At 33.7% G+C, this 17,566-nt stretch overlaps 1 protein-coding gene across 3 annotated transcripts in view; it reads left to right on the forward strand.

Annotated features, from left to right (window-relative positions):
* The window catches only part of SLC35F5 (solute carrier family 35 member F5), a 37,758-nt gene that overhangs the window by 11,398 nt on the left and 8,794 nt on the right, over positions 1–17,566 (forward strand). For all 3 annotated transcript variants that reach the window (XM_072040692.1, XM_038181964.2, XM_038181965.2), the window contains exons 5-15: positions 714–857; positions 2,995–3,057; positions 4,583–4,664; positions 6,012–6,202; positions 7,704–7,785; positions 8,543–8,630; positions 8,901–8,965; positions 9,299–9,403; positions 9,810–9,969; positions 12,662–12,752; positions 17,088–17,242. In XM_072040692.1, the coding sequence (XP_071896793.1) occupies positions 714–857; positions 2,995–3,057; positions 4,583–4,664; positions 6,012–6,202; positions 7,704–7,785; positions 8,543–8,630; positions 8,901–8,965; positions 9,299–9,403; positions 9,810–9,969; positions 12,662–12,752; positions 17,088–17,242 (1,226 nt within the window). The remainder of the gene's footprint in view (positions 1–713; positions 858–2,994; positions 3,058–4,582; positions 4,665–6,011; positions 6,203–7,703; positions 7,786–8,542; positions 8,631–8,900; positions 8,966–9,298; positions 9,404–9,809; positions 9,970–12,661; positions 12,753–17,087; positions 17,243–17,566) is intronic.

Raw genomic sequence — 17,566 nt, forward strand, 5'->3', positions numbered from 1 at the left:
TTTGGAACATCTAGAAGTCTTGGATTAAAGGACTCATGGGACATGGAGTTAAGCCCTGTAACTGCAGACAAGTGTGTTGTAATCTAGTTCATATATTCACCATCTTAAAACTGGTCTGCTATTTAAGTTTTAGGACCTGAAGTGGAGCTTTAGCAATGAAAATTGAATTGTAATAATTTTTTCTTAAATTCATGTTTCTGAATAGTTATTATGTTATGTGACAGTTCTGAAACTAACTATTTTCAAATGTTTATGTTTTAACATGCTATTATTAATGTAACTTTTTTCCAATGACCTGGTGTAAACACTACTGATTCTGAAATACTACTTAGAATAACGTTCTCTAGTTTGTGAATACTATGTTATTGCTTATAAAAGTGTTTTTTTTTGTTTAAGAAATGTTTAGAGATGAGTGTATCTTTGGTCCTATTTGAGTTATATAGTATATAACACTATGTTGCTTGATACGTAAAAAGTAGCTTTCCTCTGGTGGCATAGTGTCTTACAAGATGGCATTTAAGATGCTTTGAGAGAGGATGTCTCCAGAACAGATAGGACCACTTATCTTTTGGTCATCGGTGCCAATATTTGCAATGGTATGACTTTGGAAACCAAACTACCATGGAGCATATATACCTGAAACTGTTCATTCGTTTTTATGAATTCGTACCTAACTGGTAATTTTGGATACTGCAATTATTTTCTTTCCACAGTATGTTTTTACGAAGTACAACAAACCTTTTTTCAGTACGTTTGCAAAAACATCTATGTTTGTTCTATATCTCTTGGGATTTATTGTTTGGAAACCGTGGAGGCAACAGTGTACTCGTGGGTTTCGTGGAAGGCATGCAGCTTTTGTAAGTACTTTAACTTTACAAGAATTGAAACGTTTATATAAGTTTGTGCAGAATTATTTAAAATAAGGAATAGAAAAAGGTGGAATTAATATACTTGCTAAATAATGCTTTAACAAAAGCAGTTATAAACTGAATCATGGCACAGGCTGATGTGGCAATCGTAATAGTAACAGTCTTGTGAGGAAGAAAAATTAAAGAAAAAGCAGTGTGAAATATGTGAGGAATCATAAGAAATCTACTGAACCAGAGCATGTGCGTGTTTACCTTGGGCAGTTGCAGAGGATGATTCTTTTCAAGAAGAGCTTACCTGCCTCATTGTTGATTCCCTTTTACTTCTCCAGCATTTATAACCAATAAAATTAGTATTTGAACATAGAAGTTGATTTTTGGATTTTCTAAAAGAGGTTTTGAGTTTTTTGCCATCATATTTAGGAAAGGTGGTAGAATTGTGACTTTTTTGCTGTTAATGCTCACCGAAAGTAAATATTGGCAACCTTTTATGCATATGAATGGCCTTCTGTTGCCCATCTTAGAACCGGGCACAGTTTGTGCTAGAGTCTAAAATTATGACAGAAATAGAGGCATTTTCCAAGGAATTGAGAGATGTTGGGAAGAGCTCTTGTTCTGTGCCAGTGTTTCAGAATGCTGAACAGCAGGACTCAGGAAACAGTAAGACATTTAGCCTTACACTAATCTTGCGTTAAAATAACAGAAAAAGGTGATCCAAGAACATGCTGTTAATCAACATGTCTCTAAGAGCTTGTATGAAAGGAACATATTGGATATATATATGGATATATTGAGCGTCACTGATAGTGATATTTTAGGTGTAACATACTTTGTTATTGGGCTTAATGTCATACCTAACATGGCAGTTAAAACAAAACCCAAACTTGTTTAAAAAAAATTGTGCTAAACAAATGGAAATCATTTAGAGTTGGGTGATATCTTGAAATATTTTTGGTAGGCCTTATGCTGTTTAGAATCTTCACAAGATAACTGGGAAATAAACAGAATTTACGGGTTCTTTACTGGCAGAAATGACAAGGATGTGATGAAAGCACTGAAGGGTGATTAGTTGTACAGAGCAGTTAAATTGATCAGGTTTACTAATCTAAGCAGATAAGTAGAATGAGCAGCTCTCACCTAGAGTGAAAGGTAGTGGTAATATTGACCACCTGGATCCAGACCAGTGCTATGGCAAAGACAGAGATGCTACTTAATTCTCATGTGAACTGGGCAGCAATGAGTAAGATTGGCACACACAAAACGTGACAGATTAAGCAATCATGGGACTGCTCCTGGAATCCTGTTATTTTCCTTTTATTTTACCCTGTAAAGGTAAGTTTTAATAATTCGTAGGAAATAACCGTTGCTTTTGATGTTTAGATACTGTGAAAGAACAACACAAAGGACTGTAGAGTGCAATTAGAAGAAAGATTTTTTTTTTTGTAGAGACTTTTGAACAAATTAGTAGATATTCAACGGCATAATTACTGTAAGTGCCTTTAAAATGCCGTGTGTTTGCCACTGAACAAAAATTATATATTTATGCATTTTTATTTCAACAGTGATTGTTTAGATAAAGATGCTTTACTGTAAGCCCTCTTCCGCATTAGAGGCTTTGTAGATTTATTACCAGAGTGATAGAACAGGAAGGTGCAAGTCAGGGAACTGGGTAGCCGTGCTTGTAAGGATGTAGAAAGGAAGAGGAAAAAGGATGGCTGACCTTATCCTGACTTAAGTCTTGTTAAGACTGAGGCAGAGTTCTGTGCTTTTACACAAATGAACTTTGCCCCAGTAAAGTGGAGAAACAAGAGGACTATTGTAATGTCTGCACAATAACTTAGTGCAACGTCTCAGTGACTGAACTTCATAGGTTTTGGCTTTCCAACAGTCCGATCTTGCAGTGACACCTGGGTAGTTGAATTCAGTGGGGTTCTCCAAGAGGTAAAGGGAGTTACCAAAATGGGGTTCCTTACTGAACTTCTAAGCCCTCTTGGTTTTGGGGTGAGGGTGTCTGTGGGGGGAGGATTGTGACAGAAATATGGAAAAAGGCATTAAAAAAACGTGTTCTCAAAATAAACAAGCACGGATTGTCTTCATAAATTGTTACATTTAAGGTTCTTTTAACTAGTTTGCAGATGCTGAAGGTTATTTTGCTGCTTGCACAACAGATAATGCTGTAAACAGTTCTCTGGTAAGTTCCTTAACTTTTAAATCTCAGTGCTTTTAGTAATATGACACCATTATCTTGACTTCTTGCCTTTAAAATATCTATTTGCATGTAATAGTTTTGGCAAAGGGGCTTGGTAACTCAAGTATTTTTTAAGTACTGCAAATAATGCTGTGACTTATTGTGAAAAATAGAGGGTCTGAACTCGATAAAACATTTACTTAAACGTTTCTGTAGTAGTTTGTGAAAGAAGTATTTGTCATAAAAAGGAAACCTTTTTCAGCTCAGTAGCTATCAAAGCAAAATGTGGAGAGCTAGTGGTAAAGCGGAACATCTTCAAGACCAACACACCAGAGCATCATTCAGTTGGTTGAGTGTCTTGTGTACTGTGATCCTGCATTGCAGTTTGGAAGAGAAATGGACTGCCTTCTTCCATCCAGTGAATGAAGCGATTACAGTTTACTAAAGCAAAAGTCATTGCTGATAATTCTGCTGATAAGCCAGATGTCATTTTTGCAATGATTTTCATCATCAACAAATGCTGTTTTTTTATGCTCCCGTTGCTCATGGACTGCTGGCTAATCTGCATGCTTAAATTGGAGGCAACATCCAGAAGTGGATCCAAAACATAGAACATTACTACAGTGCAAGCTTTAATAAAGTAGGGGAAAACAATTGAGTGTTGACAAACTGATACGTAATTTATATTTTCTACTGAAGGAGAAGTTGGAGAAGTTTTTTTTGTTTTGTTTTGTTTTTTCCCCAGAAGTATACTTCAATATTTTTTTTCCAACTTAATTTATGTACATTTAAAAAATAATCATGGTAGTCTGCTTAGTGCGTAAAGATCATCTGACCTTAGAAGAAAGATTCATGGTTAAGCTTGGACAATTTTGCGTTAATATAAACACCCACAAAAATTCTCGTCCTAAGGAAGGAACCTAATAAAAATGCAGCTACCAGATTTTTTTTTCTTATTTCACTCTTACAGCTTTTTAATTTAATTTAAATAAGCAGCTTAACTCTTGGCTTATTGGAAATAATTTAAACAATTAAAACTCCTGCAAAGTGTCTTGTATACTGGAGGTCTTTTCCCAATTTTTTTTTTTTGACATTTAGTTCTAGTTCATCAGTTTTTGGGAAATTTTGTATGGATATTCTGTATTTTATGTTTCTAGTTTAGCATTTGGACAGAGGCTATAGATATACTGAAACTTCTGTGATATTTTTGTGAGTTCTTTTTAATTTTAAATCAGTAGGTTTGTATTGTGGGGGGATGACCTTGGTGACTTTTGTGTTCATGAGGATTTACACAAAAGCACGCAGTTATTTGCGTGCTGTGTTTTACCAGTATGTTTAATGTAAAATACAGAAAACATACGAGCATTCTTGACAAGCCTGTCTGCTCTGTATAAAAACATTCAATTAAACTTTATTCTCAGTATTTACCAAACTTTTATTTTGTATTTATTTTCTAATAAATTAATTCAATTGCTTATAATTTAAATATCCTGCTTAACTTTATTTTACGTATACTGATTCATTTCAGAGTGAACCTTTATATGTTCCTGTAAAGTTTCATGATTTGCCAACTGAAAAAAGTGGCAGTAATAATAGTGATGCAGAGAAAAGTGAGTAAAGATTCTTTGGAATGCCGAAATGCTAGTTCTTTGATTTTTTTTTTTTTTTTTTTTTTTCCCATTTACTGGTATAAGTGCTCTCGTGTTGCAGGACTGACTTTTTTTTTTTTTTTTTTCCTCCCCATCCCCTCCCCTTAAATCTCATGTTGCATGAATTGCAGTCTCATATTTGCTTTCAGGTAGAGAAAACATAGGCCTATCGTTCAGTTTACCTTTCTTGGTCACTACAGATCCAGCCTATGTTTATCTCAAGGGACCAGCTGGGTTCAGTACTTGTGATTTTCCTTCTGGGCTTGTATGACCAGCAGCAATGAGTCAGCCTCTGGAAAAACAAGCTATTGTCCTTTTTAGAGCAGGAGCAAAGCAGTCAAAGTAAGAATTTTAACAGTCTATGTGCATTCTGATTTTATTTAAGCCTCACTATCTTGTGATAGTAGCTGAAATGGGCCTAACTGGCCCAGATAATTAAAGAAGGGTTGGCTGTCAAGAGTCCAGTTATCTGATCCTCAGCAAAAGTCCCTGTTTATAAAGGGGAAAGTCTCTTTTAAGTTCTAGATGAGAGGTGTTTAGAACCACTTTAGTAGGCTCTACTGTCCTGTGACAACAGGCACCAATCATACGGTGATTGAGCTAGGCTTTTATCCTTTTTTTTTTTTCTTTTTTTTTCTTAAATTTAGGAAATGAGGTATTGTTTCATATCAAATCAAGTTAGTACTCCTATGTAGCACGTACTGTTTTTCTTTCCATAGGAAAATAATACTACAATAGTCTTTCAAGTAAAATCTAAAACTGTCTAGTCCTAATACTTGGTTTAGTTAGGGGATGAATTTCAAATGAGAAAGTGACCTTATGATTTCTGCTAAACTTTGAGGTCTGCTGGACACTGTCATCCTCTGAATAGAACACTGTCCTTGCAGTTAGGTATAGATGTGTGTAGTTTTTGGTTAATTTTCTTTATCTGATTAATAGTCAGTTTTATATGTAATATTTGCCAATACAGAATAATTCGTACCCAAAAATTCATTGTCCTCTGGGATTGTTTTTTTTTTTTTCTTCTTTCTGACAGGGAGAAGGGATGCTATTTTTAGGATTTTTTTTTTTTTTGTGGATGGATGGACAACTGTATTGATTTAAAACAAAAATTGTGCTTTGTCTTGGTAACAGCCTGCTAAATAGCAAAATACTACTGTAAGAAATTAAAACAGTGACAAGTCTTCTATTTGGATAAAAAATTTTTATTATTTATGAATTATTTAGAATCATAATTTTTATTGCTTTTTGAGGTTTTTGGAACGGTTTAATGATCATGTACAACTTTTTTTCTTTTTTGTCCTTAAGCTCCCAAAAAGCCTCGTGTAAGGTTCAGTAATATTATGGAGATTCGACAACTCCCATCAAGCCATGCACTGGAAGCAAAGTTATCTCGCATGTCATATCCAGCGGTTAAGGAGCAGGAATCAATATTAAAAACTGTAGGAAAACTCACTGCAACTCAAGTAGCAAAAATTAGCTTTTTCTTTTGCTTTGTGGTACGTGCTCCATTCTTTCAGAAAACTATAGATGCATTTAAAGCTTGTATAATAATAGTAAAAATACAGTATTGAGATAAGTTGTGTTCTTTCTGCCTTTTTTTTTTTTTGTAAAAATACTGTAACTAGTAAAACCTGTCTCATGGTAGACATGGTAGACATAAAGGTGAAACTTCTTAAAGGATGGGTAACCAAAAGAGATCTAGGGTGTGTAGTTAACAGTAAGGTCGGTTGTAAGATGCACCATGCTTTTGTGCCCTGTTGTCGAACACTGGACATGTTTGATACAGCAAAATCTGGGTCTACATGTACACGGGTTGGTCTTACCTCCACTGAGACTGCATGAAATGGTTAAATGTTACTGTGGCTTCTTTCTGTGGACCATCACAGGAAAAGCACCATCTTATCTGGCATTGTGCTCTCTCATAGTATGAAGAGAAGATGGTTAATTGTATTTCAGCTCCACTGAAGGCTGCAGGTTTTTCTTAGGAGTCTGTTGGTCATTGGTGTCTCTGCATAATGCCTCAGTGCTGGGGAGAGAGCTGATGGTGGCAGGATTTTTAAGAGACAGTAAAAATGTATAGAGCAGAGCAGTGAGCTTTTCTAGGCGTGAGTGGCTTCACTGAAGGTTACACGTAGTGTGGACCTGCCAGATCTTTTCTTCAGCGAGTGGTACTAAGTAAACATTAAAAAACAGTAATTAGTACTGTTGATGCATGGACCAGAAAACAGTGATAAAACTTTCTGTGTATACATAAAGAATATGCTTACAGCAGCAAGAGAAAAATGAGTCTCTTGTGAATGATTTTTTGGATGGTTGAAATACCTTTTCTTAGAAGTTATTTAGAATGATGTGTCTGAATATATTTCCATATATACACACATGCAAAATTTTCTGGAGTAAAGTTATTATGTTCAAAACATTCTTTTTATGCCATTCATGGATGCTGCTATTACCAGAATATATATGTATTTATTGGACAGTATAAATATTCCTCTCCAAGAGGAATTATTTTTCTCATTTTCTCTAGAATCAGTTTTCTCATTTCCTAAAGAGAGCGGTAACTTCCCTGAGAATATATCTAAAATTTTCTTAAGATATTAATCAAGAAATTTTATTTTTTAAACAAACAAACTTGCTGCTGCTTATATTTATGATGGAATTGAAAGACATGAATCTTTTCAAAATGTTTTTGAGGTATTAAATGTGATGCTTGTTTTTTATACTGCAGATTAAGCTGACTAAAGTCCCATGTATCACCAGAAACTTCTTCACAGCCCTTGTGTAGTAATCATCTTGAAGCACTTACAAAACGTGATAAATGTAGCTTTAGATACCACAGAATAACTGTTATAATTTCATTTGAATTATTCAATTATGCTTACATTTTGAAGTATGTTATTTCACTATCACACACATGTTGAATGTGGTCGTTTTAATTTTGTTCTACTCTTGCCTGTCATGTAATGTAATCACTGAATTATTTTTCTCGTCCTCCAGTGGTTCTTGGCAAATTTCTCTTACCAAGAAGCCCTATCAGATACTCAAGTTGCTATAGTTAATATCTTGTCTTCAACCTCTGGTAGGTTTTATTTACAAGATCATACTTGTGTTATAAGGCTGTTTAAAATTCTTTTTGGTTACATTATGCTCGTGTAATGTTTTAGCTGTGGTTTTGGGGGAATGAAACCATTGAATGCATGCATTTAAAAATGTCAGTATGTACTTGCAAGGTTTTAGGCTTTCTTTATGATTCCCTTGCTTTTTGCATTTCAAGGTGTGTGTGAGTAACTATAAAGTATGTATTTTAAATAACTATGCTGGGAGTGGAATATGTTTGAAGGAAGGGTGGTATAACTTTTTGTCAAAAAAAGGTGCAATTCAGAGTAAAGTCATCTTGCCAATTATTCATTTTAAAAAAATGGGGTTTGAGTGTATAGAACTTAAACCACCTAGATATTGTACATTTCATTTGTTTTTTTGAAAGGCTCAACTATGAGCTTTAAAACCAGCAAATTATGTTCATGTTTTGAGGTGTAACTTTTGTTTTATGAAATCAGTTTTAAATGCACAATTATTTATTTTGGACTGATTTTTTAGGCTTGTTGCAGTTTTGTTAGAAATTCAGCTCTTCTCAGAGTTGAGTGTGTATTTGTTCATCTGAGGATTGAGACCACGATGTCTTAGTTTTATAACAGTTCTGTTTTAAAAGCATGGATGCTAAAATCCCATCGTTGACACAAGTGTGTAAAATGCAAAGAATAAAATGTCAGTGCAGCTTTCTGAGCAAAACAGTAGCAAAACTTGATTGTATAAACTGTTCTTATTTTCTCTTGCAGGGCTCTTTACTTTAATCTTAGCTGCGGTCTTTCCCAGTAACAGTGGAGATAGATTTACTCTTTCCAAATTATTAGCTGTTATTTTAAGGTAAGATAATGGAATGGAACATTTGATCAAAAACTCCCTGATGCAGTATGAGGACAAATACAATTATGATATCTGTGATGATATATTGATATGCTTCTAAATCCTTGCTTCATGAATAAATTGAGGAAACAAATTAAGAAGTCTTTTTACAAAATACCATGCTCATATAGAAAATAAGATTAATCCAGTTTCAGTTGGAAGTGCATGGGTTCTTTTTGTTTAACATTTTTGTGTTTTAAGCAGCATTTTGTATTTCTTCTTTTTTGCTAGCATTGGTGGTGTGGTACTCGTTAACCTTTCTGGATCTGAAAAATCTCCTGGAAGAGATACAATAGGTATTCACTTACTTTTTAAACCTTAGAATATGCAGTGATGAGTACCATCTTTTGTCAATTATCAGTACATTGTACAGCAAATTACATTTCTTTGTGTAACACAACTAAAAGCCTGGCTTTGTAGTTTCAACTTCTGAAACTGGTTTATAGCTTAATTGAGTCAGTATTTACATTATTGAGCTTTTTACATTTTTCCTACTTTTCACATAGTAATGGATTCCATAATAAACAATTTCTATCTCTGTTTGACAGCTTTATAATAGGTGTGTGTTTTGAAGAGCTGATCCTAGCAACACTTGGCATGACTTAAATCAGTGTTTTTCATCTTTACAGGCTCCCTTTGGTCTCTTGTAGGAGCAATGTTGTATGCTGTGTACATAGTGATGATCAAAAGGAAAGTAGATAGAGAAGATAAACTTGATATACCAATGTTCTTTGGTAAGAATAAAAACAATGCTATTGAAAGTTTTAATTCAATGTGTGACTCAGTTGTTTGCTTTCACTCACTTAACTATATGTGAGTGGTTAAGGGGCTTAGAAGAGCCAAAGAGAGAGCTTATTGTTCCCATAATTATCAGTACTTCAGAGAATAGTTGTATGAGATGTTTCTTTTTTATAGTCTCAACAAGGAACGATTGTTGTCCTACTACCTGAAGGAATGTGGACAGCCCCTTTTGATTCAGTGGATTTTTTTTCCCATTTCTAAACCTGTAAATGCATGACATAACTGTTTGTCAGCGTCCTTTCCTCTGTGTATGTGTATTGTCAGGGTAGCAGAGTTTGAGATTTTAATTATCTTGAAGAACATTTATTGTGATTTACTTAATGTTGTTCTTATACTCAGGTTTTGTAGGGCTGTTCAATCTGTTGCTGCTATGGCCAGGTTTTTTCCTGCTTCACTATACTGGCTTTGAAGCATTTGAGTTTCCCAGCAAACTGATATGGATGTGCATTGTCATTAATGGCCTTATTGGAACAGTTCTGTCAGAGTTCCTCTGGTTGTGGTATGTACTACTTGCTTCACGTATATTTCACAATATAAATTGTCTTATATGTGTTATCAAATGTTGAGATGTCAAATCAGTAGCTTTTTTGCTCTCTAGTTTGAGTTGCAGGTTGTCATCTGTCACATTACAGTGTCCCTTTTGAGAGCAACAGCAAACTTTAAAAAACAGGTGATGTGGACTTAAAGTATTCATTAAGATAAGCTTAGCTCATTATAGAACTAACATTTTGGTATGTTAGTTCTTCATTTTCCAAGGGCACGTAGAAATAATGAGAGACAGAATGCAGCAAAAAAGTTTTCTACAGTTTGTCTTCAGAGACATACTGTACCATATCTCATTAGAATGTGTTAATCACCAAGGTATGGCAATTCATATATTACCCTGAGTTTTGTTAATTTCATGATATGATAGTCTGGATAGGTCAGCAACAGAGAATCAAACAGGAGGTTTGTAGGAGAACAGCTCAAAAGCTGTAGCAAAGTTGAAAATTTGTGTATAACCGTCAAAAGGAGAGAGTGCTCTAAGAGCAGTGGTTGATAAGGTGGAGTTTCCAGCCTGGAAGAATTCAGGCAGCCAAAGTTTCTTCTGGGCTAGCATTAGGTTAAAATAGGAGTGTAACAGGTAATTCTATAAGTAGTAAAATCATATTTATTCTGGAGACATTAAGGAAGAGTTTCCAAAAAAAAAGAGGTGTTTCCTATGCCATATGGTTGCTCAGTGAACTAGAAGTCTGTTTCAATACTATGTTTTGAATATGTGTGGCAGTTTCTGTTGACTGAGAACCCCTGGCTTTCAATCTCTATTTGTGGTAGAGAGGATAGAAAACCTTGTGGGTTAGACAGTCTTAAACTGACATACTTCTGATCCTAAGTTCTCGGACAGGCCTACAATAAAAAACCTTAATGGAACCCCCCTTTCTGTGTGTGTATTTTCAGCTGAAGTTTAAAATCTAGAAAGTTTAATCATGACTTTTTTTGTTTATTGGCAAAATTTTAGCCTATCCTAGGCATAAATCTATTTTAAAATATATACTTTTTTGTAATTAAATTTAGTTTATTTATTCACTGAATACTTTTGTTAAATTAATAACATTCTGTAAGACTAGTTCAGTGTTGGTTGGTAAAAAGATTAACTGCTATTTTGACATAGGCCAAATGAAACACCAACAAAAACAAACAAAACCACCTTGGCTGTTGTCCCAAAATTAAGAACCAGCATAGAAGTACGTGGGTGGGCACAGACAATTCTTTAATACACCTGCTAGTTGTGTAACTTCTCAGAATGATAATCCAGTCAATTAAAGAGCTATTTTTATTTTCAGTTACCTTTGTCTAGAATTCTGGACTACAACTAATCTCAGTTCATGCTGACTTCATTCTTTACGTGTATAGTGTGGAGCTAGCATGGTCCTTTAATCTTTCTTTGGATGTAAATGCCATTTAATGCACTTCACTCTCCCCAAGAGTAGAGTCCTGCCAAGTAAATAATGTGATAGATGTGACCCTTTCGTTCTTTTTCTTTTTTTAACCCGCTGATAAATTTGGATTGGATTCTATGCTGTTCGTGCATTTATGATGATCTAGTGGTAAGGTTCGTTCTAATTCAGTAACAGCAGTCAGTGCTGCATTAAAGAAGTACTCTGTAATGATGCAGAAAGGGGATTTAGAATATTGGGGGTGGGAAGGAAATTTGCAAAAATTCAGAGCATGCAAAAGCTTTGTTTCAGTTCTGTTTCTTTCTCATCTGCATATGTTTTTCTTTCTTTTGAAGACATGGAACAAACCAAAGTGATCACAAATGTTAAAACTGGTCATTTTCGTTTGTTTGAAAGTCAGCTTTATGGAAGGACCTAAGGGCTGGGTATAGGAGTAGTCTTCTAGTTGGAGAACGTGCACGAAATAATGTTCTGGAAAATGTTTTCCAAATATTTGTTCAGTTCTTTGTGTTTAAACGCTGTTAATAAATTCAACCACTTCTGTGAGGTGAAAATAGTATTTTCTTTAGTGAATCACATTTAATGATTATAGTTTCAGTGATGATGCATCTGTTTAATTTTACAGAAGCCAGAGTAAAGATTGTGTGAGTTTAAAACAAAATAAATATTACAACTAAAGATTTTTCTTTAAAATTAGTTATTGGCATAACAGATAGCAGTTCCACAAAAAAAAAAAAGCACAGCTAGTGCTGTTTTCAGCACTTCTCAAAGATGAGGAAAAAATGTCTTTATTTAAAAAAAACAAATAAAAAAATCCAAGTATCTTTGAAATAAGAGTTAACAACTCACTAGTAAACATTATTGATTTGAACTGGGTAAATACCATTTAGTTGATATTTTCTTCATATGGTAGAATAGACCATTTCATTGCTAACGAGACTCACTTGATGCTTGGGAATTTTTGAGTTGGTCAATCATAATATGGTAGTTGCAGTTTTTATTTTGGATTTTATGATGTTCACTTTATCAAAATGGCTCAGACTAGTCAAATTTTATTTATAGAGCCTTTGGTTTATATCAAAGTGCCGAAGATCTCAGGAGCTGTTTTACAAATCAGTGACTGTGGATATTACATTTTATTAAAGAAGATGACTGAAAGTTGAGCTTAATCATATACCTCCTGCAGTTTGATGTATTACTTTAGTTGTCTTTAAACTTTTATGTAAGAATTCTTTTTTAATTATTATTTTGTAGGGGCTGCTTTCTTACCTCATCACTGATAGGCACACTTGCGCTAAGCCTTACAATACCTCTGTCCATAATAGCTGACATGTGCATGCAAAAGGTAATGTACTACCAAGGTTTGAGCATTGTTAACAGACTGGAGCTGATCGTTCCTTATTTTTCCTTCCCCACCTCAAATCAATGGCAGTGTTATTTTTCACAATGTATGCAATGAACGGTATTCACTTATTTTAATTATTGAATCGCATTGTAATTAATCCTCTTTATATTGACAGTTACAGTAATTTTGCACTTGCAGGAGATTACTTGCGTACTTTAGTTTAGATCTGATTGAGATGCTGCTTGGATGGAAAGTACCCCAAGTCATCAATAATGCCTGTCAAATGCTTTACCTTAACAGGCACTTTCCAGAATTAAAGAACAACTGCAAGTGCAGCCCATGTTAAGACCTTTACGATTACAGAATTGCTGCAGACTGCCTATCTTGAAAATGCCCAATTAGTAATGAAATGAAAATTGTATGGGTTTATGACACAGGCATGTAGAAGCTACAAGGCTTAATTACACATTATTAGTTTAATGTGGATTATAGCTTCCATTTAACTGTCCTGCTTTAAGTTAGTCTAGTGTCATTGTTACTGAGCTAATAACTGTGGGAAAGACCCTGCATATAAGGAAAGAAAAAAGAAACAGGTAATCAGTTTAGAACAGAAACTATCTAAAATTGGTTTATATTACTCGTCAAGCTGTATAGATACTTCTCATGCTGATGGTGTAGAACTTCCAGATTTTATTTATGCATGAATTTCAACTCTGACTTTGAATATTTATTTGAATTTAATATTTAATCAGTGGCAAGGAATATCAAATTCTTAATTTAATGTGAATAATGATTATTTAGCATATTCTGCAAGCATACAATTACCGTCTTTTTTGTTTAAGTTGAGGTCATGCAACTGTTCCTGTTTTCTGAAGGCAAGATCACTTTTTTTCCTGCTCTTTGTTTTGGATTTATGTTATCCCTAGTGTTAAAACTTATATTTGAGAAGTTAAGTTTTGATTTGAAAGTTAAACCACCTGTTTAACTTTTTATTTCAGTGACTTTTGGCCCAATTTTCTCACACATCTGTGTAAGTTTAATCATTCTTACAGTGATAATGCCTTTTCTGGGGGACAGGGCATCCCCTACCTATAGCTTTTGATGTCACTCATTATAGACACTGGTGTATCTGTGACATGGCTAAACTAAGCATTTGCCATCACGTTTGTTTGCATTTTGACCATTGGTAAAATTACACCAATTATTATTATTATTATTATTATTATTATTATTATTATTATTATTATTATTATTTTATTATTATATTATTATTATATAATATATAATATATTATATATAATGATATATATATTATATATTATATATAATATAATATAATATATATTATATATTATATAATATATAATATATTATATATATAATGATATATATATTATATATTATATATAATAATATATATAATATATATTATATATTATAATATAATAATATTATTATATTATTATATATTATTATATCATACATCATTTATTATTATTATTATTATTATTATTATTATTATTATTATTATTATTATTATTATTATTATTATTACACCAATGTTAGATCATGTATAGTTGAGTGGTATGGAGAGGCTGCCAGAGTTGATGCCTGGCTATTTGTTTTCTGGGATGAAAAGGGTGAATTAGTCAGCCTTTGAGCACTTTGGCCTGGCTACAATTTATAATTGAAGCACATGGAGTTAGAGAACTGGGATGCTAAATTTTGTGTGAATTAGAAAGCAATTTAGTCATGGAATAGCTTAGCTGAAGATGATAGAAATTAAAACATCAAAACTGTCCAAACTTAGAGCTAACCATAGAATACTGCCACTGAAAGTGGTCACACTGCCAACTACTGCTTGCTCACACTGCTTTGATGCTCTTTTGAGTTCTTTAGCAAATACAGCTATGTTGAGTTTGTAAGCAATGTACACCTAGAAATGTGGAAATATGTAAAGGAAAAAAATCTGACTATGCCTGGAACGTAACAAATTGAGCATTTTCTGAGTAGTGTCATCCCTGAAGCAGATGTGGTTCATGCATTATCTGTGGTGGTACAATCTGTGACTTGTATTCAGTCACTACATTTGAGTTTTCGTCTGTTTCTTCTGAGGTTTTTGTTTGTACAAGACTTACAAGAAATAAGGTGGTAAGTCTTGCACTTAGAATGGTTCCTGCCAAAAAGAAGCTATACTGAGAAATGTTTCTACAAGCAAAGTGTCAATTCTAATGAAAACTTTTTGACTTCTGAAATTTTCTGGCAGACATGTAAAACTGGGGGCGAGGAACACCACAGAATTTGTATTTCACCCTTGTTTAATGTCAGGGGGGATTTGGGGAAAATAAAGCAGAAAAATAAAAGGATAAAAATAATGAAAGTCAAATTGGAAAATAAAACGGGAGACAGGCCCAGAATAAATAGTCTTGTAACAAACATGAAATAAAGTATATTTCATATTAGTATTACCTGAGTCTTTCAACATGGAAATGCAGCAAAACCTTGCAGCAATTCTACCTATAGTAAAGCAGTCACTGGTAAGATAACAGCATTCATTTTGCTGTTCAAGTGTCTGCAACATACGCTTGGGACGTAAACTGTAGCAAGAATGTAAATACTCCATGGTAGATATTAAGGAAAAAATGAGGAAAAAGTAAATTTCTTACCAAAAATCACTTCAGTGAGGTGGAATTAGGTTTATATGTAAACTAGTTTTAATAGCAATTTTTTTTAAAAAAAGCGTTCATTTATATTTATTTTTGATCTATTTTTATGTGTGCAAATTTTTAGATCATATGTATAGTTAGATATTGATATTTGAAAATCTTAGGCTGTCTTCTGTACTGATTCATCTAAACTTTATTCTGCAGCACAGTGAAAACTGGAATGTGTTTTTCCTAACTCTTTGTAAATAATTTCTTCTCTAAGCTATTTGATCTGAGTAAACACAGAGTCCGGATCTTTAAAACAAATTTCTTCTCCGTGTACACATGCAATATTGAGTTAGCTGAAGTAGCAGAATCATCTTTAAAGCTCTGTTTGGTGACTTTCAGTTGATATTGGTAGCACAAGGGCAACTTAATTTTTTAACTCGCTTTTATAGTTATCAGTGTTTTCACTGTTAGAGTTACTCCATGTGATATGTATTTGGTATTTAAAAAAAAAAAAAAAAGTAGTTAACCATTAATCTAACTTCCGGTACACCTTGTTTTCACTTGCTCTTTTCATATCCCTTATCTTAAATCTTCACCTTCCTGTATTGTCTCAGCTTATGTGCTGGCAACATCTTTCATAATCCGAATCTTCATGCCTTTTTCATTCCCTCCACCGTTATTTTCATTTGCCTACACCTGGTTCTTTCTGGAGGTTCTGAAAACCTATTTGCTACCTTCCATTTCTCTTAATTTTACTGGCCTTGTGTAAAAAGGCTGCTTTGTCTTCCTTGGGGTAAATACAAAACCTGACTATGTTTAGGCATTTGTCCATCTGGTGATGCCTCTTTCTTCATCTAACAATTCCAATTTGTTAGATTTTGAGAGTGAGCATCAGTACTTGGTATCAAAACTGTACCTTTTTTTTTTCGCCTCTGAAATCTTCTGTTTTGGACTTTTTTTTTTCCACAAGGGGGAGCTGTGCTTATGTTTCATTGCTCTGTAATCCTTAAAGACATTTCAAACAAGATTATAATTCTTGCACCCTTGATTTATGTAACTTTCTACAATTTTAAGTTTAAAACTGTTTCAGATGATCAATTCTGAGTACTAGTAGTATAGGAACAAGTAGAATTTAATTTAAATTGAGCAAGTATTGTGCCATGCTTTTTTATTATTATTATTGTTTTTTAAAAAAAACAAAAAACACAAAACTGTAAGTTTCCAGTGGGGTAGTCTTATCTCTGCACGTAGATTTCATCAGTGACTGCTTAGTGACAGGATGTTCACAGTGGATAATCAGATGTACAAATCTTTCAGGTGACTTTTTTTTTTTTTGTCCAACGCTTTGGAAGTGACTAGGGGACTTCCTCATTTATAACCAACAGATGACTGCAGCCTAAAAATGAGAGCATCTTTAAATAGCAGATTTCACCTGCACCACAACACAAACAAAATGTTTGGATGTACAGAACAGAAAAAGTGTTATTGACTTATTAGAAGTAGCAGTGACTGTAGAAATTGTACCAAATGACTTGCAGAAATATTTGTAATATTTCACCCCATTCAAAAGAATTGTGCATCTTAAAATTGCAAATAGTTTTAAAATAACTACTTCTAATATACAGTATACTCTAAAGGAAAAAAAAAAATGCTTTCTGAATGAATGATGTCTGTGTTCCAGGTGCAGTTTTCCTGGTTATTTTTTGCAGGGGCAATCCCTGTATTTTTTTCTTTTTTCATTGCAACTCTTTTATGTCACTATAACAACTGGGATCCAGTGATGGTGGGAATCAGAAGAGTTTTTGCCTTTATTTGCAGAAAACATCGAATTCAGAGGTAGGACAGTCACAAAATATGATCCTATGTCTCCTTTCTGATATCCTGTAATTTTTTGTAAGCCACAGTATACATGCCGTATTTGTTTTCATCTAATTTTGTATTAAGATAGCTGACTTTTTAGTTGTAGTAGTTGCCAATCCATTTATTAACCTATATAATGTTCAGAAAAGGGAAAGATTTGAAGTCTGTTTATTTCTTTTTAAATAAGTTTCGTAGTGGCTATCACACTTGATTATTTTTTCTTAATGCTTTTATAATAGTTACTGTATCCAAAGCATGCAGTGAAGAAGTGCTAACTTTATGAAGTGAAGGGGTTTTGTA

Source organism: Anas platyrhynchos, chromosome 7 (assembly GCF_047663525.1).
Source record: "Anas platyrhynchos isolate ZD024472 breed Pekin duck chromosome 7, IASCAAS_PekinDuck_T2T, whole genome shotgun sequence".
Lineage (NCBI taxonomy): Eukaryota > Metazoa > Chordata > Aves > Anseriformes > Anatidae > Anas > Anas platyrhynchos.